This window comes from Sinocyclocheilus rhinocerous, unplaced genomic scaffold (genome assembly GCF_001515625.1).
Source record: "Sinocyclocheilus rhinocerous isolate Xijiao unplaced genomic scaffold, SAMN03320098_v1.1 scaffold1547, whole genome shotgun sequence".
Lineage (NCBI taxonomy): Eukaryota > Metazoa > Chordata > Actinopteri > Cypriniformes > Cyprinidae > Sinocyclocheilus > Sinocyclocheilus rhinocerous.
Window position 1 is genome coordinate 215637 of NW_015629512.1, and position 24950 is coordinate 240586.

Below are 24950 nucleotides of genomic sequence, written 5' to 3' on the forward strand. Positions count from 1 at the left end.
TCATTCATTCATTCATTCATTCATTCATTCATTCATTCATTCATTCATTCATTCATTCATTCATTCATTCATTCATTCATTCATTCGTTTGTTTGTTTGTTTATTTCCTCCACATTTCATTTTCAGGGTTACGGTTGTCGGGATGTGCATTAAATAAATAAATAAATAAATAAATAAATATTTATGCATTTATTTATGCATTTAATTATGTATTTAACAATTCATTTATATATTTTAACCCTTTTTAATGATTTAATTTTGAGTAATTTAGCCCTCTATATTTTCCTGCCACTACGCTGCAAAAATAAAATGTATAATAATAATAATAATAAATAAATAAATAATGCACAGTTGGGCTTACTACTTTCATGTATGTATATAATTTAGAAAAGATTAAATAAATACAATTCTATTATCATCTAAATACTCTTTAATAAGAAACACGTCTTATTTATTTATTTATTTATTAACTTTGTCAAAAATATTTATATTGGGGGTCTTTGGCTCAGTTAAGAAAGTGAATCTAGTTGCTGTACATCTACACAGTCGCTGTCATTTGGTCGCGCGCACTGAGCGCACGAGCGCCGCTGCGGTGATCGTGCCGCGCGCTCCAGTCTCAGCAGCAGCAGCGGAGGAGAAACGTATAATCCGCTCGTTAGTGCTGGACAGCGACGCGACACGAGCGATTTTAACCATTCTATGCAGGAAATCGGACACCAGGACACATATTTCAGCAGAGCCCGTGTGTGTTTAAGCGCACCGGTGTTTAGAGACGGATGTGCGGCTGCCAGGCCGGACGCTGTCGGATGGGATTCCCGGAGAGAAACCGAGCGTCGCTGTTGTAAATAATTAAACATCGGCGTGATCAACAAAAAATGCATCTGCACCAGGTGCTGACGGGGGCCGTTAACCCGGGGGACTGCTGCTATTCCGTGGGAAGCGTCCACGACGTCCCGTTCACGGTGAGTAAGAAATAAACCTGCGCGGCGGCGCGTTATTTTACGCCTGTGCGTGATCGATGATCAAGCGTGACGCGTGTGCATGCAACCTGTGGGCATCATCATCACCACCATCATCATCCTCATGATGCGTGTATGGGTTCAGTGTGCCATCTGTCATCCTCAAGGTTATCTGCGGTGTGTGTGTGTGTCCCTGCAGATCAGTAGCACGCGCGCGCACACATACACACCCCTCTAACATGCACGATTGTATGACATGCTATGCATGTTTATAGCCGGTTGCAACGCTCACTCACAATCATAATGATGAGCATGGAGCTCGAAGGTTGATATTGGTTGTAACTAGTACCTAGACAGCAGATGACTTGCATTGTGATGCCCAAAATGCATCATCTTACGGTGGTTGTCTTAGTAGGTTATTATGAGACCCGATATTCAATGTTTTTGGATGTTGAGCCCTTCAGCTGCGCACACAGTGACGTCACAGAGTACAGTTGACAGGCCAGAGTCTCTAATGTAAAGATCTAATCACTGCATGTTGTGCATAGTGCACTGTGAGTTAGGCCTGCATTGAGAATGTTTAATTCAGAGCCTCTGTTTGCACAAGTAGGCCTACATCAAAAAGTGTTGCTTAAAGGTATAGTGAACTCAAAATAACAAATATGTAACTAATATGTGTGCACAAGGGAGTGGTTGCATTAGGTGCATTGCATGTTTATATCTACAGTATGATGCTAAAAAACCAATAAGGCAATCAGTACCAAATGCATTACAGTTGTTTGGTTTTTTGGCATTTATATAACTATAAAACATGCAGAATGTCTAGCAGGAATGTGATTCAGCAAGCTGTTTGGCAGCATACTCCCTCGCCATTTCAATCTGATTGAGCCCGTCTTGAAGACTGCGGTGATCAGTGCTGGAATATTACTGGCTGCTCATAAATATCTGCTGTCAAATAATGTTGGGTAGTCAATCGTGTTTTTGAAAAAATCAAGCTGTGCCTTTTTAAGGGAAGGTGCTCTGTTGTGTGCTTTGATTTGTCTGACAGTCATAGCAGCGGCTTCCACAGAGCAGAAACAAGAACTGAAACCTGTGATGCAGTCTGTATATTTCTCTGGTTTATCGCAGGTTCTCTATCAGAAAGTCCAGACACGTGTGTTCACATGATTAGGTCAGCGCTGACAGTATCAGTTACTCTTTGGAAATGATTGTTGTTGGCTTGCGCAAGAGCTGTGTTTGGGCATGTGTGAGCAGGTGCTGGTGAATTCTTGTTGTCGGTATCGGTGCATCCCTAATTATTATGTATAAGATATTTGGTCCCACTTTATATTAGGTGTCTTTAAATTCAATGTACTTAATAATAACATAATGAACTGTTATTTACAATGTAGCTGTTGTGTTCATATTGTATTGCAAAACACATCTGCTGATCTTGATGTAGGGCTGGGCGATATATAAAAAAAAATTAGATATTGTCAAAATCTCGATATTGTCAAAATTTTTACGATATTCGATATATATCTCGATATGTTTGCATTTGCTTTTAAATAATAAAAAAAACATGAATTTCTTTTGCCCCCATTAAAAAAAACAACAAAAACAATTGAGATAGAAGTTATTGTTACAAAGCAAATACAAAATGTTTAGTGCAAATTTAAGCAGTTAAAAAAATCTAGACCAAGTGATCACTTACTGCTTTTTATTAAATGAACACATGTATATGTAACTGAAGTAGCGCAAAACAAGTACACAAAGTGCATTCTGTCAACTTGTTTGGTGCATGCAATTCACAATTTACACTGTGCAACTGGGGGAAATAATTAAACTGGGATAAGTATTTTTTACAAGTTTTTAGCTAAGAACACAAGTCTGTCAACTGTCTCTGGTTTAAGAGAAGCTCTGTGGCATGAAACTATGTTCCCTCTGGCACTAAAAACCCTCTCAGATGGAAAGCTAGTTGCTGGAACGTATTTCACATAGGCACATAGGTAATATATAAATTAATACCAAAGACTTATGCACTCTCTCTGTCTATATTATGAAACCGGGTAAAACAAATGAAAAATATTATAACAGTGAAATTCCTAATTGTAATTCCAAATTGCCATAGCCTATGTTTCTCTATTCAAACAACCGCGGTTGAGTAAGTGCATTTATTCAGCGATCACAATAGCAAACAATGCAGTCAAGATCTCATGACAGAAAACAGACTGGTTGAGTGACGCTTTCATTTAGATAGCTAAACTCCAGCTTTTTTGTTAGTGTTTTCAGATCATCGGCAGCGGCGCTTCCGCAATGAGGAGCGAGCGCGTGCGCATGGTTGCCAGATTGCTGAGATGGTCCTGAATACAAAATCCAGGGGGCGAGGTTGGATCCAGATCCAACTCCTCCCACCTTACATATACCTAAACCTACCCGTCTCCACCCCCTGATCCCTAAACCCACCCATCTCCACCCCTAAACCTACCATCTCCACCCCTTAGATGTGGATCCAACCCTGCCCCCTGGATCTTTGTTCTGCAGTGAGGGGCTACTGAGATTGCTTAAAATAAGCAAAACACTGGGCAGAAAATGTATGCTTGTAACGGCGAAGCTCTGATTCGGGGATTAGAACTATTGATATCTGGCAACCGCACTCATGAAAGCTCGCGTAGTAGAGGCGTGTAGAGCAGTCCGCAATAACATATTGTCTCCTTTTTTGGACGTTCGGCACGTTCTTTTGGGAAAGTATGCTACAAAATATTTTCAAATTTTACATCGTCGTCAAAATTATTGCGATGTTATTGCTAATATTCGATATATCGCCCAGCCCTATCTTGAGGTGGGATATGGGTAAGATTAGGGATGGTTTGGTGGTCAGGTTACGTTTAAGGGGTAGAGGTAGGGTCAACAGTGTAATTAGAGATGTAATTACATAAATTAATACAGATGTAAATACAGGTATAAAAATATAAATACAATATAAAAACATGTACCCAATAAGTGCATTATATCAAATTATTAATTTAAAACTAAGTACATAGTAGTTAAAGACACTTAGTATAAAGTGGGTCTAGATATTTTCAGTATTTCTGCTGTAGTGTTAACATAGCCTAGCTAGTTTATTTTTTTTTAAAATTTCTGAATAGAAAATTTAATTATTACATATTATGAATTTTGTACTTTGGAAAATTTCTTACACCGTCTCACCAAAAATTATTTTTGTATTCACCAAGATTGCATTTTTTTGAACAAAAAATAAAATAAAAAATTTAAAATAGCCTACAATTAAAATTAAAACTACAATTTCATTTTTTCTGTTTTCTATTTTAGCATATTTTAACATAATTTATTTATGTGATGGAAAAGCTGTAATTCAGCATTATTCCAGTGTCACATGATCGTTCAGAAATCATTCTGATATGCTGATTTGGCACTCAGGTATAATCAGTTGTTATTGGTGCTCAATTGTTACTAATGGTTCTTATTATTATCCATGTTGAAAACAGCTTTTGCTGCTTTTTGTGGAAATTGTGATGTTGTTTTAGGATTCTTTCATGAATATAAAGTGTAAAAACAGCATTTATATAAAATATAAATATTTTCTAATATGAAATGTTTTTAATGTCACTTAATTTAATGCGTCCTTGTTGAAGAAACTTACCTCAAATTTTTGAATGGTAGTCTGGCACAATTTCCATAAAAATATTAAGCAGTTGTTTTTGAGCAAAAACTGTTTTCAACAATATATATATATATATATATATTAGGGGTGTAACGGTACACAAATATGACAGTTCGGTACGTACCTCGGTTTTAACGTCACGGTTCGGTATGATTTCGGTACAGCAGGGGGAAAAACGAAACTTTTTTTTATTTTATTTTTTTTTATGCTTAAAAAAAAAAACCTTGGTCAGAATTAATTTAACCATATAAAACTGAGGTTGCTACAATTTTTACAGATGTTACTGATTTTGATAATAAACAAAAATTTACCTCTGCATCCTAACTCAAGCTACTATCAAATGTGCATTTCTAAGAGACAAAAAAATGATAGCTAACTCAAGCTACTATCAAATGTGCATTTCTAAGAGACAAAAAAATGATATTATTATTATTATTAATATCATGAGGCAACCCAAACCTGTTTCTTGATTTGAAACAATATCACTCATTCGAACATGCAGAAATTAAGAAATACATTTTTCTATTTAGATATTTATTTTGTTAAGGAAAATTAATGGTCTGGTTTCTACAACTTTCACTGTGGAGCAAAAATCTGTCTTTAAACTTGAAAGAAATAAAGATTTGAAATTTTTTGTGATAATTATCGTTATCGACTGATATGAAAAAAATTATCGTGATACTTTTTTTGGCCATATCGCCCAGCCCTATATATATATATATGTATGTGTGTGTGTGTGTGTGTATATATATATACTGTATATGTGTATATAAGAATAACTTCTTTTTAATTGTAATAATACTTCAAAATATTACTGTTTTACTGTTGTTTATCAAATAAATGCAATCATAGTGAGCATAAGAGACCTCTTTCAAAAACATTAAATAATCTGAATTATTCCAAACATTTGATCCGTGATGTATATGCAATTAATTGTGATTAATTCATCATCATGCCAGTTTTTGCTAAGAACATTTCCCAAACTAAAAAAATGTAAAGACATGTTTATCATTTATTATTACATATTATTATTTCAGCTTAGTAAAGCATTCAACAGCTAAATAGCTTCAGAAGACTCAGCATTGGATTTATGAGAGCTGCAAGTCTCACTTTCTGGGTGTCAAGCCTTATACTTTTTTGCTTCCTGCTTACCACATCAACGTGACAGTTGCACACAATACAGCAAACCCACAGACTGCCAAAGAAGGAACATATTTAGTTTATCGTTTCATTCATCTCTTGCTGTCGTGCAGGAAGGAATGGTGTTTTTGGGCTCGTGTAGTGGTGGGTTGTAGTGTGTGTTTGTGAAGGAATGCTTGCTGTCATTGGACATGGCATAAAAATACACCCCAGCACAGCGTGTCTGAATATGTTACGGTCACGCCATACTCAAGGCTGACACACACTTTCACTCCTGCAAACGCCTCATCCTGGGCCTGCTGGGATTATTAGCCAGCGGGAGTGGAGGGTGGATCATAGCACCAGAGGATTTCAACGCCTTTGGGTTTTATTTGGGTGCTGTAACCTCACCGGAATATGATTTCATCAATAGCTGCAACGTTCAGAGATGCTTGGAATATGTTATATGCAAAAATATGGCTCATGCCTGCTAGTAAACATGAGCTGATGTTTATCACTGAACTTATGATGTGGCACATAACAAGCAGCCATGCTTCCGGGTTCTTTAGATAAACAGCTTAGTGATGGATATGAGCAGCGTTACAGTTGTCAGTGGTCTGTTCAAGCAATGGTTTCCCAAAATGAAAATTCTCAGCCTCCAAAAACACCTCAGTTTTATTCAATTCGGTGTGCAATTTGGTGCAGTTGCTGATATTTATATGACCAAAAAGTAAGATTCTTATAAATTGTAAATCAATGACATCTTTGTAACAGTAATGCAGACTATATAAAATGCATATAAATGTCAAGTTATCAATGTCACTCATATCCCAATAATATGTCTTCGTAAGATGATCTTTAAATACTTAGTTTTATGATCAAAGCTCTGTAGTTTTTATTGTGGGGGCTGTGTGGGGCAAAACATAATGCAATGAGGAATGTTTACAAAATAACCCTGGTTTATCATATTTAATATTAATATTTTAACATGATTTTTCTAAATATGCCTTATGGATAATCATTTAAGTTGCTTCAGTGCAGCAAGTGTTTATCTTGAAATATTTCTAACAATTTAAAATATATTATGTTTACTAAATGAAAAATTTATGATTTTAGAGAAAAAAGACATGGTTGCCATAACCTGAAGGTGGACATTTTACAATTATACTAAAAGGCCTAAAAGTTATATTATATTACTAAACATTTTGATCATGTTGATAATTTAGAGGCCTTAGAAATTTGTTTTTCAAATATGATACATTAGGCTTTATGGGGTTAATTTAGACTTTTATGCACACATTGATCATCGCACATCAAATATGCTAAAAGTAAACTCAAATGTGCTTGTTTGACATCCGAGAATCAGAAATAATGGTAGAAATCTGTTTTACACAACTATTGGTTAAAGGAACATTCCATATTATTTTCAGTGTAATGTTAATGTAAGGCATCTGTGGGCTAATTTCGATTTACTTCAGATAAAGTTGCAAATAATTTAGATTTGTGTCTCAGTTATATATAATATAATGGGAAGTGATTTTACACTAATACACATGCAATGGAAGGCATGTACTGTATATCAAATAAAAGTTTCAGCTGTCACACTGTACTGAAAGTATAGTAGTGCTTAAGCATTACACATTAGCATGTAGGGTTGGGTATTGAAAACCGGTTCCATTTTAGAACCGGTTCCAAATTTCCAAGAACCGGGTATTCGATAAGACGCGTGCATTTCGATTCTGCTTAACGATTCCTGCGTTCGCATTTTAATGTGATTTAAAAACGATTTAAGTGCAGGAACTGAAAGAACTTGCGCCCCTGCTTGCGTGCAGCACACACAAAGCGCAACAGTGAGCAGTGTGTCGGTCAAAACAGAGAACAGAGGTCGCGGTACGGGTTCCCGGTTTGTGTCCGTTCTCGAACCGTTCTGTGTATTTCTACTGTAGAAAAGGTTGTTCCGGGCCGAAACTGACTTCTTTCATATTTGTCGACCAATATGCAGAAAACTCCGTCAGTATATCATCATAAACACAGCCATTTTTGTAAGACAGAATAAATGTTTGACATCTAAATGTTTGACTTATTTTTTTTTTTATACTGGATTTTTTATCTTATTGGAATCGAAACTAGGAATCGATAAGAATCGGAATCGATAAGCAGAATCGGAATCGATAAAATTCAAACGATACTCAACCCTATTAGCATGAGACTAAAAAAAAAACAATAAAAAAACCACTAACAAAACCTGTCTGTATAAAATTATATCTTTCAGTTTTACTTGTGGTAAAGCAAAAAAGTAAGCCGGTTTAGTTTGGCTTGTTGATACCAAGAAGACACATGAAGTTGTAGGTACCACCACAAAGCACCTCCTAGAACAAATTGTACCAACATGAATTTTGTTTGTAGTGCATAACCAGAAAAAAGCAGTCCCATCAGTGTTAGTTTATTTGCGCTTGTTTGGAGACAGACGAGCTATCTGAGCTCAGTATAGGGTGTACTAAAGCTGTTACTTTACTTTTAGTATTTAAACAGTGCAGGTAATGATTGTCAGTAGCTGCTTAACGTACTGTGGAATAGCCCTTTATGAGCTTAAACCGTTCGGTGGGACTAGTCTTGATCTCTGAAGGCTATTACAATCACTGCACACATGTCGGCTCACGAATGCTGACAGGCACGTAGAGCCGAATCGGGCAGGATGATTTGAGTTGTCTTCTCCCAGAGGATCATGTTCTCTGAGATTGATGAATGATGTCTTGCTCTAGTCGTGTTCAGTCTCACAGTGCAGAGGGACATGAATTGATAGTCTACTGCACTGAACACACACACATTGTCTGAAATGATACAGGTAAACATATTTGTTATAAGTGTTTTCTCGAGTTTGATTCAGTTTAGTTTAGCCTAATGGAGTTCATGCAGGTTATTTGGGTTCAACCTAACTGATTCAAATTTAGCTGAGTTTGATAGAATAGAGTTGTATTTAAGTAAAATTAATGGTTGCGCTGAGCTGAATGTTAATTGAGTTGAGTTTGAATTGAGTTTAGTGGGTTGAATTTTTTTAAATTTTTTTTTTATTCCAGTTGAATTAAGTTTAATTGATTTTAGGTGAGCCCAGTTAAGTTGGTTTTGGTTAAGTTTGAGTTATTTTAATTTTGTTTTTCCAGTTTCATTGTTCAGTTAGTGCTGGGCAATAAATAGATATTGATATTTATAAAATAAAATAAAATAAATAAATATTAACAAAAGTTAATATTGTATTTATGTCCTAAAGTACATCTAGATGATCGGGTACTTGCCACTAAAAATGAAAGTTTGTGTTGTATGTGAAGTTTGGTGACACATTTTATGTGATATATGTGATGACTCACAATAAAAGTGAGCAATTAGTTCTCAAGACTGCTTCGCCTGTGTCACTCACATGGTGTCTGCTGACAAAGAGAGAGAAGTGGAAAACACAGACGGAATTGCATGCTTTCAGTCATATAAACAGAATTTACTGTATAATGTGGAATATCATTGACATTTAAAAGTTTTTGAAGTCAGAAATTTAAATCTCTGAAAACTGTCCAGTGAACCAAATTCAAATTGCAATATGGAATGTCTGTGACCGCTACTAATATGTGAAGTCTGCATATTTTGTCTCAGAGTGAATGATCTGCACAGTTACGTCTACTAGCTAAACATACTCAAGCATGCATGGAACATTTGACTAAACCGCCAGAATTTCTGTTTAACTTAAATAAATTGAACAAATTATGACAGACAAACAATATAGTTGTCTAGAAAAATGAATGTTTCAAACCGATACTACTACTATTTATACAATATATTAAAACTAGTGCTGGGTAACGATTAATCATGATTAATCGCGTCCAAAATAAAAGTGTGTATGTAATATATGTGTTAGTGCTGTGTTCAATACATCGATACGACGATGTATCGTCACAGAGATTTGACGATACAAGTATCAATACAGCTGGCCCTGTGTCGATATTGTGGCACGTGTGCAGCAGTGGACCGCGCTTAATTTGAATACAAGAACAACGTTTAAAATTGAGCAGAAAAGTGCGAGGTTTCTACAAAAAAATTATGAATGGAGCATAATATATAGGCTATAACAAGGTTTAATCTGGCCGCAGAGGAACACAACTGGGTTGCCTGATATAAAGAGACGTAATCACCGAAACAGAGCTTCCCACTTGCGCAATACGGAGATATCTGCTAAGTGTGTTACTTATCTTTGTCAACCTGGCAACCATGTGCACGCGCTCTCTCTCCACTGTGGATAAACCCGCTTGCTTTCTGAAAACACTGGTTAGCTTGCAGTTTAGCGATCTCCACTTCAATAAGCAAAAAATCAGAATATTGTACCTAATATTGCCCAATGTAAACATGAAACATATGCCATTACCTATATTGTACTGTGGTACAGTTATGGAGGCCCTTCATAATGCAGAGGTCAGCTGCCTGCTCTGCCTATAGTTAGCAATGGCCCTATAGTATGCAGTGTTTAATAAACTTAAATATATTTATATATAATATAATTTATATGAATATAAATATATACATGTAAATACATCTAAATATTTTCAAAATATATGCTGTATGTGTGTGTCTTTATATATACATAATAAATATACACAGTACACACACACACATATATTATATAAACAAAAACATTTTTTTTGGATGATATTAATCCAATTAATTGTTGCCCAGCACTAATTAAAACATTAGGCCTACATTGACTTATTATTATTAATACTATTTAAATATAAAGATTAGTGGACGACCGATATGGGTTTTTTGACAGCCGATGAAGATATCTTTGAAAGCAGGGTGGCTGATGGCCTATATAAAGCTGATATAATTTTATTTATTTTAATTAATATTTAAGAAATTTGAAATCATTTGAAAATGGATTAAAAATAATTGTGTAAAATAAACATACTTATACTTTAGAAGATAAGGCATTTTACACAAATAAATATTTAATAAAAATCTAATTGAAAAGGAAGTAAACACTGTAACCAACAGGGCACTTAGTATTCGGGAAGTTTGTGTGCATTGGGAATCATATATTTTTTTTCATATAAAGCCAAGGTAACACTCATTTTATAATAAATAAATCTTGAACACATCGGCCAAACAGAAAAACTTATCGGCCGATGCCGATATTTGAAAAATGCCAAATATCGTCCGATATATAGGCCTTGGCGATATATCAGTCGATCCACTAATAAAGATATTTTTTATCTATGTTTTAATTCATACAATATGCAAGTTCTGTTATGCAGCACTAGGGTTGGGAACCGAGAACCGGTTCTTATTCGATGTTTTGAAAAGAACCGGAACCGTGAGCAATTTATAAGTTTCTGTTCCGAAAATGGTTCTGGTGAGATGCGTGACCAAGTGCTGTGAGCAGCCTTGCACCGGCGTTTCCCGTAAAGGATGTCACAAACCAAATAACAGAACCGCCGCCCTGCCTCTTTAATTACTGAGCACATCGTTTCTCATGACGCACACTCTACAGACGCGCCACATTGCAGAGCACATCGTTTTCCACGACTGTATGCGCACTTGCGTTATTTGAAAAATGCCAAATATCGTCCGATATATAGGCCTTGGCGATATATCAGTCGATCCACTAATAAAGATATTTTTTATCTATGTTTTAATTCATACAATATGCAAGTTCTGTTATGCAGCACTAGGGTTGGGAACCGAGAACCGGTTCTTATTCGATGTTTTGAAAAGAACCGGAACCGTGAGCAATTTATAAGTTTCTGTTCCGAAAATGGTTCTGGTGAGATGCGTGACCAAGTGCTGTGAGCAGCCTTGCACCGGCGTTTCCCGTAAAGGATGTCACAAACCAAATAACAGAACCGCCGCCCTGCCTCTTTAATTACTGAGCACATCGTTTCTCATGACGCACACTCTACAGACGCGCCACATTGCAGAGCACATCGTTTTCCACGACTGTATGCGCACTTGCGTCATTGATAACTGTGCACATTGTTTTGTCTGACTGTACATATACCGGCAGCGTGCAGTTCCTGCCGCCACTAAATTACATTATATTTGTCCCATATTGTCATTAATATACATACTGACTTCAACTTGGACCAATAAATAAATAGACTGCTATTGTTATGCAAGTATGAGGGTTAGATTATTTAGTGTACAGATCATTTCAAGAGTGATAAACAAAGTGATGGAAAATATTTATTTTCATGCATTTTAAATGTTTAAAAATGTGGAAACCACTCATTGCATCACACCATCTCCTGACTGCATTATTATTTGTAAAATAGGGGCTTTATGTAGTGTGTGTGTATACATGGTTATAAGTATAACAGTTAATATTTCATTAATTTAGGGAAATTAACAAGTGTCTTAGCCCTCAAGGGACTATTTGGCCAACCAGCTTATTCCTGCTTGAAAAGCAAAATGTTATTGATAATGTAAAAAACATAAACTTTGAAGCACATGTGACTGACGGACTAGCATTACTCAACATTACTTACTACCTTACAGCAACACTACATGCAATGGAGGTACTTGCTCTGCCGCAGCAGCAGTGTAACAGATCTATTCCGCCAAGACCAAATACATTAACATTGTCATGCACATTACCATGCCAATCCCTCCGAGAGTTGTCATGACAGAAATAAGATTGGAAAACAGAATTAGGGGAAAAAATAAAACCTATTTCATGAGGCCTTAAATTAAAATCTAGCTTACTCTGTTGAATTTACTTGTAAGCAAACAAATGTTTACAGTCATTCTTGAATTCTAACAAACGTGTGGAATGCATTTCATTCCCCATTTATGGTATGAAATGAATATTGTGGTAAATATTGATATTGTATGATGAATGAATTAACTGATTATACCGCTTTAACAAGAACAGTACAAAATAATTAATTATAAAATACAAACAGCTATAACAATATTGGTTAAGGCAACCAATTTAGAAAACTGGTTATTAGCGAAATCTAATTGGAATTATGCATTCATATTAGGGGTTCAACTTACTCACGGTTCGGTTTGTATCACGGTTTTAGAGTCACGGTTTCGGTACGGTTCGGTATGTGCTATGTTTAGGGAAAAACTATACTGTCAAATAAAAATAAAGAAAATAAGAATAATCTATCTAACTACAAGCAACAGCACAAATAAATACAATAGAGTAAAGATACAAATAAAATAAACAGTGATTTTCAGTTTTTTTTTTTTTAGGTAGGTCTAACATTAGTTTTTAGGTACAGAAATTGAATAAAGTAATGAAATGTAAAACAGCATTGCATATTTCACTGTATGAGTGAATTCTTTGTTATTGCTGTTTGATTATAGTGCTGTCACTTTAAGAGAATGCACTGATCCAGTGCACTGATACAGTACGTTCAGCCGGCTATATCTGCTATAGGATACTTACCAAGACGGGCATTTTGACAATATTTTGTGTGAATTTGTCCATTTAAACACAATACTTCAGAGAGTGCTTAATATTTACGCGCTTCGGACAAGCGCACGCACAAATCTTCTCGCACGCGAGCTCGCGTTCTCTGGCTCTTAAATGTTTAAACTGGCAAAGCTTAAATGAGTTTAGTTTAAACACAGATATCAACGTGTGCTGTTCAGGTCTCACCTGTGCGCGCGCGCTATCAGCACTCGTGTGATGACGGAATAAATGACTGCTCATATTCCAGCATACGACATTCACATTGAACAAGAGTGAATGGTTCGTCCATGTGTTTTTTTTTTTTTTTCATCGCTGTTGTTGTAATGTACTGGGAAGCCAGAATGCGCATCCATCAACAGAAACATATTAGCCGAACCCTGTTTGTTTTACGTGTTATTTATAGCAAACCATATTATAGATGCGTTGTCAGATTTAAGTTGAACCGCGGTCCTAGCGCATGCCGAACCGTGTGTGGAGAAACGTACGGTTTGATTTTTTTCCACGAACCGTTCCACCCCTAATTCATATAGTGTTATAATGTGTCTGTCTTCTGTGTATGCACACCTCATAGTAATGTGTGTTTGCCCAGTGGAGTCTATAATGGGAATGAGTGTCATTTTGAGCTTCTTTGCTTTCAGTGCTTCTGTGCTCTCTTCCCATTAATAAGTCATAGGGAGGATGAGAACACACACACACACACTGCTCAGAACAACAGGTGCAGCGTTTGCCTCTTCAGTCTGGACTGATTAATGGCTTGTGGCAACCTGTGTGTGTGGATTAGTTAAAAAAAAATGGGATGGTACACAGTAGTAATAAATGTTTCCATTAGTGGTATGGTACATTGTCACTAGTGATCGACCGATATTTATTTTTTATAACCGATACCAATTATTATGTTTATGTGCCCGATAACCGATATTCAGAACCGATATTTATTTACTGTTATAAAGTAAATAAATGACTGAGTGAAGTAACAACATATTTCACTTTGGTTTTTCTCTTTTCAGTCATCTTTTTTTTTTTTAAGTGTTGTAAATTACCAGTCTTTCATGTTAAATTTAATCTTCACATTACAACAATAAAAAAACATTTTATTTAAAGCATCAGCAGCAACACTAATATTAACAATAGAATAATATTATCTGGAATATTGGAATATAACAAACAAAACATCGTATTTTATTGCATTTCTCAACTGGAATGTTATATCAGAATTATTAATGTTTTTGTCCTTCTAGATTATGAAATGCCAGCTGACAGGTCGATTTATCTATGCAGTTACACAGAACTGTACTCAAACTGTGATCGCTCGCGGAGATAATAAATAATTAATTTCCATAGAGTTGTATTTATTTAGATGTTTATTAGCGAAATAATGGTTATATAGTAAATGTTAATACAATTTAGGGTGTTTTAAACAAGAGAATCTTGTTAAAAGTTACATGCGGTGGCCGTGCTGGAGCATTTCCTGAGCATCAACCGCATCAACCCGCTGAGTGAACAGCAATATGAAAGCAGCTTCATGAGACTAATGATGAGCATAGACAACAGAGAGAGAATTCAATTCAGCGCTTTTATTTCCAACATGCACTCATTCATGGCTGTATTATTTAACTCATGCAAAGTTACGTCTTTATTGGGAGAGGATCTTGACGGATTATCTACGTGACTCCGACTTCAAGAGACTTAACGATGAGCATAGACAACAGAGAGAGAATTCAATTCAGCGCTTTTATTTCCAACATGCACTCATTCATGGCTGTATTATTTAACTCATGCAAAGTTACGTCTTTATTGGGACAGGACTTGACGGATTATTTTACATGACTCCGTGAGTTGGTCTCTATTTCTTAGAGCCAAGCTGCATAAACTACATATCAGGCATTTATGTAATGCATCTAATTTGTGCATAAATGGCTGTTATGTTAAATAAAGTTTACTAACTACAGCAAATCAAGTAGGCTACCTGCACCATGCCGTTGTTGTTGTCTCGTCTCCCCTCAGACGCTTCAATGGCGATCCTGCGCGCAATTCTCAAAACACCCATAAGGTGGGGGCGTTTATCGGTGAATCTGATATTACAAAACCGATATCCGATTATGGTAAAATGCTTAAATATTGGGAAAAATATCGGTAAATCGATATATCGGTCGATCTCTAATTGTCACCTAGCCTTGTTATGTTAGTGAGTACATCCAGCTTTATAATCTAAAATTTTGCAGTTTAAACCTTTGAACAAATTAAAATGTAAACATTTGCTGTGTCCCAATTTGCATACTGTCCGTCTTAAATAATATTTAAAAATATAATTAGTGTGTCCAAAATTGTTGAAATGGGTATCCCAAAAGTCCCTCGATGGTTTATTTCTAGTGAAAATTCAAAGTACATATATCCATACTAGGGCTGCCCCTTAATAGTCGACTAACCGTTAGTCGACGAGAAGAGGCTTGGTCGACCAAAATTTCATTTGTCGCTTAGTCGCAGAAAAAAAAATTCCACACGAAGTGGCGAAATCACGCAGTCCGTGACGGACAAATCGTTAACGGCTGGTCTGTGTGGTAATATAGTACATCGGGCAGGACATCCATATGCTTATTATAATTTATATGGTTTATTAATAAAAGTGTGACTAATAGTTGACTAATGCTTAAAATTAACGACTACTAGTCGACCAGAAAAATCTTTAGTCGAGGGCAGCCCTAATCCATGTGCGTTCGATTCAAACTACAAACACAAATAAGAAGTGCTGAAAAACTACAAACATGGGGGATATACGAGACCGTCATTTCAGTAGAGACATTTAGACAAAGGGGTTTGCGTGATTAATAATCAGTATTTAACATGCTGAAAAAAAATTTTAGTTAATGTTATCCACATTATATTTCATCTGCAGCAATAGTGTGAACTTTTATAATGATAAGTTTGTTCATTAACTTTCGTTATGCAATCACGTCAGGAGAGTTCTTGGCATGAAAAACTCACTAGTGGCAGATCAACATGCCTCTTCATTCCTCTCCAATACGGTAGGAAGATAAATGAAACAAAATGCGAAGGATGTGACAAGATGATCAACAGGGCAGTTTAAAGTGTGATGGGATTCGTGTAACTAAGCAACAGAGCACATTTAAAGATGCAGTTATGAAGAAGTAGTATGTCCCAAAGGTTGCCTAATTTTCTGCTACACACTCAAAATATATTTAATATATTTTATAGTATAAGCAGATGAATTGGGAAGCAGCTGTTGTCATTAGACATAGAATGCTGAGTGCATTGACTTATGGGTCACACTAATCAGGGTAGTGTGCTTTCAGAACTATTTCCCATGGACCACGCCCCCTCCCCACCCAAGAATCATGTGCACTCAGAATTGAATTTATTTTAACCAAAAAAGACAAGTACATAGTAAATAATAAAATAAGAACAAATAAATTAATGACAATCAATAGCACAAACAAAAACAATAAGATACAAATTAAATTAACAGTACTTTATCTATTCAACTGTAAAATAATGACACTATTCAACTGTAAAATAATGACAGACAGCAACATGTTTATTTAGGCTGCTGTCTCTTTAAGACCTCATGCATGGCTCTGTTATACTGTTACACAGGGCTCTACACTTACTTTTCTTTTTAGGAGAGCTTGTCCTCCTAATTTAAAAAATTTAGGAGCACCTTCTGATGAATAATAAAAAAAATTCTGATAAAAAATTACCTAATTTGAGGTGATATTTGACTCAAAGTGATTTACAGGGGCATTTTCTTTTTAACTTTGTAGTGGCATTTTTCTAATTTTATTAAAAGTATTTCATCTATGTAATATACAAAAAATTATATTTATAAGGGATGATTTTTGGTGTGGCGGCCCACCACGTCAGAATGAATGTAGCGGAAACACTGGCTTTGTTGTGCCCTGTACATTTTGGCATGTAGCCGATCATCCAGTTTCTAAATTTCTGAAATACCATTATGAGTAGTATTGTGCTATTCAAAACATGACTAAAAATGCTGAACTGAGCATGTGCAGTAGATCAGTGCCAGGAGGAATTGTAACCCAGAAAAAAACAGGATGCATCAGTAAGCATATTTATCTCATCAAATGGGCACATCTGTTTAGAGTCCGACACTGTGTGTGTGTGTGTGTGTAGATGTTTACTTCCCCACTCTATGTAGAGCATTACACTCTTTTTGCTGTTGTTTAACTCTGTAATTTTGTATTTTTACCACAACATTGTGAATTGTCACAACACATTGTATTTAGATGGTATAATTACAGTATCAATGTAAATGTCGGTGTGTAAATATGACCCTTCTGAATCGTTACTCTTTCTCAGTTCTGTTATGACACGCATTGCTAGAATATGCTACATTGCCAAAGCAGTTACACTTGAACTGTAACCAATATAGAAACATCAAAACTCGACAGTGAATGCTGAAAGGGATATATTAATAATAATAATAAAACAACTACAAAATAAGAAAGAGAAAATTCAGTTCCCTTTTTTTTTTTATTGAATCCCAGTCAGGCGTTCAAAAGTTTGGGGTTGCTAAGGTTTTTTCTGTTGTTGTTTTTTTTTTTTAAAGAGATCTTTTATGGTCACCAATGCTGTATTAATTTGATCAAAAAGACAGTAAAATTAGTAGGGATGCACCGATAGGATTTTTTGGCCGATACGATACCGATTTTAACAAACAACTATTGGCCGAATCCGATACTGATATTGGTCAATTGCATAAAGCAGGGCTTAAAAACGAGAGAGAAAAAAAAAGATTGGTTCACCCCGAGCAGAATCGGTATTTGAACGTTTCTGTTCCTGCGTTCCTCCGTTCCTCCGTTCCTCCATGAAATCAGTTTAAGTAGAAAAAATACTGATTATTAACGTTATTTTTAAAACTTTTTCTTTGCCAATAATAATAATAATAATGAAGTACAGTGTTTTGTTTACTCAAAAAGAAAAAAAAAATCATGAAGAGAGTCTTGATCTCACTTTATCATAGCCAATACAGCATCAACTTTTCTAGATTTACCAAGGACCAAATGTATAAAAAAAAAAAGAAAACTGTCAACGCATTACTGTCAACTGTCATTATTGTCAACTGTCAAACATTAAAGTATTTTTAAAGATATTTAAAAATGCTTCAGCATGGATTAAAAAAAAAAACACTACTCCTATAAGCGTTTTGAGAGGGGAAAAAAACAACCTAAATTAGTAGGCTGTACGTTGCATTTTATTATTGCATTCAGAAATAATGTAGGCTACAATACTGGTAAATAAAAGCAAAATTACAAACACAATTAGGCTATTTTAGTTCCCTTCTCTCCACAACAAATCCTCTAAAGTTGTATTTAGGCTAAATAAAAGCGTCAAGCCAAAACAAATTAATTTAAAAACGAAACTGAAGCCTACCTCTCTCATTCTGCACGAATCCAAATGTTTCCATATTCGCGAATTATCTGGATGCTAAACAAATATTTATTATGTAAACTATAGGCTTTGTTCTTTACTCGCATTATCAACGTAAAACATCATACTTCACATATAGGCTATATCAGCACTGACGCATGTGAAGTATGTGAAGTATGATGCTGGTCACAACAGCACAGACTGTACTATGGACTATTTAAATTGAGCAGTGTAACTTTTTATGTTTCTTTAACTGTGTTTTATTTTAATAATGAATAGGCTGCGATGTCAAATTAGCAAAAATTTGTTGTATGTGCGTGTGAGGCACCGACGCGATCACTGCGTTATTTTCCCAACTGTTACTCCGAAATTTATGGTCATACCAACGCTGGTTTGTCATACAGATAGAAGCAAAACACCATTCAAAACTGTAAAGCTTTTGCGACTTACCTATGATGAATTTACAGCTGAGAGCGGGCATTTCACATGTTGGATGCATCAGCGTCACGTTTGCATAGGCTGTACTATGGCGTCTGACAAACTATATTTTGTACAGATTTTATTTTGGCAAGTATTTAATTATTTTGCCCAGAGAAAAACGTTGGATTATACAACAGACATGCAACTCGTTGTCTCCATGCAGTTAATTAATAAACCATCGGTATTGGCCCTTTTCATGCTATTTCCGATATGCCGATGACTTTAAAATAATAAAAAATCGGCCGATAAATATCGGTGCATTCCTAAAATTTAGTAATAGTAAGATGAGTAACAGTAATAGTGTAATATATTATTACAATTCAAAGAAACTGTTTTCTATTTGAATATATTTTTTTTAAATGTAATTTTTTCCTGTGATAGCAAAGCAGTCAGAACTCCAGTCTTCAATGATACTTCAGAAATCATTCTATGATTCATGTTTATTTGCTGAAGAAAGAAAGAAACATCTTTATATTATCAGTGTTCAAAACAGTTTCATATTTTTGTTGAATCTATCACACTTTTTTCCAGGATTCTTTGATGAATAGAAAAAAAAAAGTATTAATGTGAAATGATCCCAAAACTTTCATCAATTTAATAAGCCTTTACTGAATAAAATTATGAATTTGAATATGAACCTTATAGATCTCGGTGGAAAAAGTACGTCTGTCTCCCTTTGTTTATTACAGATAATCAGTACTGTTCATGCATAAGTCTATATATGATTCTATCATTGTTTATAGTCATATATCTATCTTAAATTGTTGGTACAGTCTTACAATAATTCACAGAATAAATAATGTGTAAATTATGGAGATGCATATATTTAATTTTCATGCATGTAGAAGCATAATCTGAATGACTGATAGATGTTGAAATTCTTGTTGAAGAAGTGGACCATTGTGTTTGCTTGGCTTTTTGAAATCTGTATTGTAATGTGTTATATTAGTTGTAAGAAATGGCAAAGTTTAACTGAGTGATTTCTGTTTCTTTAGGCCTATGGCTCAGGCTGTGATATCGTGATCCTTGCAAGTGATTTTGAGTGTGTTCAAATTATTCCTGGAGCTCAGAATGGAAACATCCAGGTGGGCTGTGTGGAGTGCTCTCAGCAGCTTGGCCGGGTAAGACCATACTCCACTTCTTACATTTACATTAATGCTTATAGCAGACCTTTAATACAAAACACTGAACAAATGTGGAATACTATAACAAAAGTAATCCATCCTAGTGAAACAGAAACATGAGCAGTGGGCAGTTATTGACTAGAACAGACATTCCTAAACCAAAATAGCAGCTTTTGATTTGGCCAAATTGAAATTATTAGCTGGCCAATTAACAAACATGTTAATCGGTAATGAACATTTTATGTTTTGCTTTTTTTTTGTGTGTGTGTGTGTAAGTATTAATGTAAATTTTGCAGTGTTGTACAAATATACCAATTGTTCTCATTTAGTTGCTGCATCATTAGCTTTACCCAATGGAGTTGCACTTTGGCCATCTGTTCTTGGATGGACAAAAAGAAAGTCCTGCTCAGGCTGGTTGGAGTGCTTAATCTAAAAGAGCAATGTTTGGAGAGCACCTCATGTTTTGGGGAATCAGCTTGCAAATTGATTTGAAGTAGTGCTGGGCGGTATACCGGTTCATACCGAATACCGGTGTTTATTTTTGTTATGATATGAATTTTTGGTCATACCGCCCAGCACTAATTTGAAGGCTGGGACAGAAGAGAGAAATGTAGCAAAACATATAAAATATATGTGTTTCAGCCACATTCTAGACACAGGCATCAGTCACTGATGAGCAGATATTGTGGATCTGATAAGCCACAACTCACTCCTGACAGAGTACGAACATGAATAGATGAACATATATCCAGTTATTTGCACTGACTGGGTTTTTGACGTGGTTTTGTGTTCACAGTTTCTCTTTGCTGATGGTGGAACTGCTCTTTTATTATTATGGTAATTATAAATAATTTGTAAATAATTGTGTCTTTTTTTAGATTGCTGCATCCTATGGAAATACCGTTTGTATTTTTGAACCAATAGCTTCAAACCCAAACAAACGTCACAAGGTGAGTTTTGCACTGGAGGACAGTGGATCTTCTTTCAGAGAGTGATAATAATGATTACTATGGCCATTTTTACATCTTTAGTAATTTACCCAAATATGTTTTCTATATTTTCCTGAGAGTATTTTACTGATTTTGAATATTCATGTTTTATCAAAAACTCTTTATTAATTATTGTTACAAATTATTTATCATTAATGTAATTTCATTATTTAGTGTAAAAGTGTATATATATTTTTATTTTTATTTTTATTTTTTTTATTTTTTTAAAGCAACTGAATTACCAGTGGCAGAAGACTGGTCAGTTCTTTCTCAATGCTATAACCTACAATCTGGCCTGGGACCCGCAAGGTTTGTTTGAAATATACACTTTGTCTGTGAATGAACTAAATGTTTTCAGTAGTTCCCTTTTTTCAACTCTGTTTGAGTCTTCTGATTAAATAATACATTTAGGAGATATTTCTCTGATTTAAGTGCAAACTCTGGATTATTTATGTTTGAATAAGCAGAATAAAACGTGAAACTTGAGATTTGATAAATGGTAAATGATAGTGGTAAATGGTGCAGGTTTGTTAGATTGGTTACTGTATAATAACACAGTGACTAACCATAATAATCCCCAAACTTCCATTTGTGTTGTTTTATAATTCTGATAACTTCCCTATTATTATAAAATGAGGGAAATATTAATAGTAATAATGATAATAATAATATAAAAAAAGACAAGTGCACCCAAACTTTTGTTATGTATATGGTAACGTTAAATGTATATGTGTAATATTAATTACATCTGTTTGTCATGTAGGCAATCGTATCTTGGCGGCGACTGAGCGTTTGCAGCTGTGGGCTCCTCCAACCAGTGACACGCTGATAGAGGAAGAGGACAGTCAGCTGAATGATGATAGAGCTCATGAGCTGATGCTCAACGACTGGAAATGTGTCTGGCAGTGCAAGTGAGTGCAGCTTAAAATCTTAACCACACTCCTGTCTGCATACTAAATCTTAAATGTCGCCTGTCTGATTTACTGAACGTTAAAGCACATTTGATGAATTAAATTATTTAAATGGGTCGTATAATGGAAAAAGAAGGCTTTTACTTTTCTTAAATAAGATTTTTATGTAATGTGTAGGCGTAATATTGCCCAGGGTTTTCTCAAGCTGGAGTTTGCGAGGGGACTGTGGGGTGTTTGAAATTTCTATTTGAAAGGGTGTAAAAATTGCTGAAAATCTAATAATTAATTAAATCAACAAAATATTAGCAATCAAAATAAAACACTTTAAAATATTATAAATGTTATAATAATAATTATATATTATTATAACTTTACTTAAACTTTACTTATAACTTTATGACTTGGGGGCAGTCGTGGCCTAATGGTTAGAGACTTGTAACACGAAGGTTGCAGGTTCGAGTCTCAGGTCTAGCAGGGATTGTAGGTGCGGGGAGTGAATAACCAGCACTCTCTTCCACCCTCAATACCACGACTGAGGTGAGACCCTTGAGCTAGGCACCGAACCCCCAACTGCTCCCCGGGCGCCGCAGAATTGTGTGTGTGTTCACTTGGATGGGTTAAATGCAGAGCACAAATTACGAGTATGGGTCAACATACTTGGCCACATGTCACGTCACTTCACTTCACTTATTATAACTTTAATAGCATCCTATGGTAGGACTGTCAGCTTAACTGCAGTGTCTTTTAAAGCTGGATGGATTTCAGTGTTCATTATGTGGCTGCTGTTATCTTAGAATTTAAACAATTTTTATAAATGCATGGTTATAGTTAGTGAGGGTAGAAAATGAAAACAAATAGAAATAGAAAACAGAAAACATCAAATTCTAAAATTTTGACTGACGTGATAATGATTAACAATTAAAATTATTTTAAAAATAGTAAAATTGAATTTTTTTTTTTTTTTTTATGTAAAAAATTTTTTGCAGGTGAAATGTGGGTCTTCAGAACGCCCTTTATGAGGGCCCTTTATTAAATATATTTCACTATGTGCACAGAGTTTTTACCTGTGTTTGTGTGGGTGTAAATTGCTCTGCTTCATGTGTTTTTTATGTCAGGACTGCTGCTGCTGTTCATATTACTCAGTGGTCTCCAGATGGAGAATATTTCGCCACAGCTGGAAAGGTAACCCCCCCCCACACGCACACACACAGCATGTTATATAAGCAATATATAAGTAACATAATATAAGTGTATATATAAGTCTAAGTAATGCTAATTATAAGTACTACACACAAGTCCTATCCGGTACAGAAACCTTTATCATTGTGATGTGTAAAATAAGAAATTGTCTGGTTCCCGTATGAACGTTTTGTATTTGGGAATCTAATGAATATGAGTAGCACGGGAAGCGATCCCTCTCGCCCGTGTGCTTGCGGGTCTATGATTTCACCTAAAGACTCTCACCCTCTGTGCATAGCATGTTTGGGAGTTAGACACGCACCGACTGTGCTCGCTAATCCCGAGTGATGCCCGCACTGCTCTCAGTTCCCGTTAAGGGTTTTGGAGCGCCGAGTACGAGTCGCGGCCGCGAATAAAGGGGACCCGAGTCTTTCCGTGCTTCCCGCTGAAATGAACGAGGTTGCTCCGCAGCCCGGTGCCGCTGGGGGGAGGTGATGGTATAAGTACTACACACAAGTCCTATCCGGTACAGAAACCTTTATCATTGTGATGTGTAAAATAAGAAATTGTCTGGTTCCCGTATGAACGTTTTGTATTTGGGAATCTAATGAATATGAGTAGCACGGGAAGCTATGGCTTCAAAGTAGTTAAATTACAGTAAAGCTATCCTTTTAAACTAGTAGTTAGCTACTGTACAATCTATTAGCTAAGCTATCTATGTTATTTAAGGCAAGGTTCTCTTTCAAACATTCGTTTGGTATCTCACTATGGGAATCGTCTCGGGTGTGACCGATCCTGGAAGCACCAATTACACCACGTCTGTCGGTTGACAGACAAATCACGACAGTGATGCGGGAGTCCCGCCTCCCTCATATATATCGCTGCTAGCGGTCCCTGCTTCATTCTCAGCATATCTCTTCTCCATGCTGCTGCAAGGAGGGGAGTGCGCAAGAAGGACGGGGAAGCTTTTGAAACTTGCCTTCCCAGGAAGCCGACTGCTCGGCCCCCCCAACCCATGCGTCCGGGGTTTGCCTCTGCTTCCAGGGGGGAACAGTCAGGGCACAGAAACCCTAGGCACCCCCTGCCTCAGCAGTCAATGCAGGCAGAGGGTTCACCCAAAACAACCCCAGCCCAGAGGCAAGGCCTCGTTTGCAGCAGCAGCGGCTAAGCACCGCCCAGCTAAACCTCAGGGAGGCAAAAAGAGGCGGGCGACCTAACCTGTGGTCTGGGTTTAAATCAAAAGAGGGGCTACAGCACTCACGGAGGCTTTGTAGCACTCCTCTGCACAGCACAGGAGTCTTGTTCCCCCCCTCTAGCAAAAAAAAAGCGGGGTGTGATTAAAAAAAAAAAAGGAAGGAAGTTCTCTTATTGGTAGGGCTGGGTATCGAGTTCGAATCTTTTTAGGCACCGACCGAAATGCCTCGATACCATCGAGTATCGAAAAACGTCTCGTCGTTCGGAACCAAATTTCGATACCTAAGGGGTTAATCTCATCGGCGTCAGTGAGCCAATAAGCCTGCAGCACTAGCCGGTGTGTTCGACTAGAAGAGGTGCGGCGCAGATCGATTAGTGTTTGACATCCGCGAGAGCGATTCGAAAGTGCATGGAGCACTCTGCTCTCTTTAGTTCTCGTGGTACTGTAATACACTGATCGGTC

At 36.1% G+C, this 24950-nt stretch overlaps 1 protein-coding gene across 1 annotated transcript; it reads left to right on the forward strand.

Annotated features, from left to right (window-relative positions):
- Positions 1–588: 588 nt before the first annotated feature.
- LOC107739038 (dmX-like protein 2) lies at positions 589–23296 on the forward strand (the record flags this gene model as incomplete). The annotated part of the gene is made up of 6 exons (XM_016551007.1): positions 589–962; positions 20086–20211; positions 21093–21164; positions 21434–21512; positions 21967–22114; positions 23230–23296. Coding segments are annotated over exons 1-6 (579 nt in total), but the record flags the coding sequence as incomplete, so codon positions are not given.
- Positions 23297–24950: the final 1654 nt, after the last annotated feature.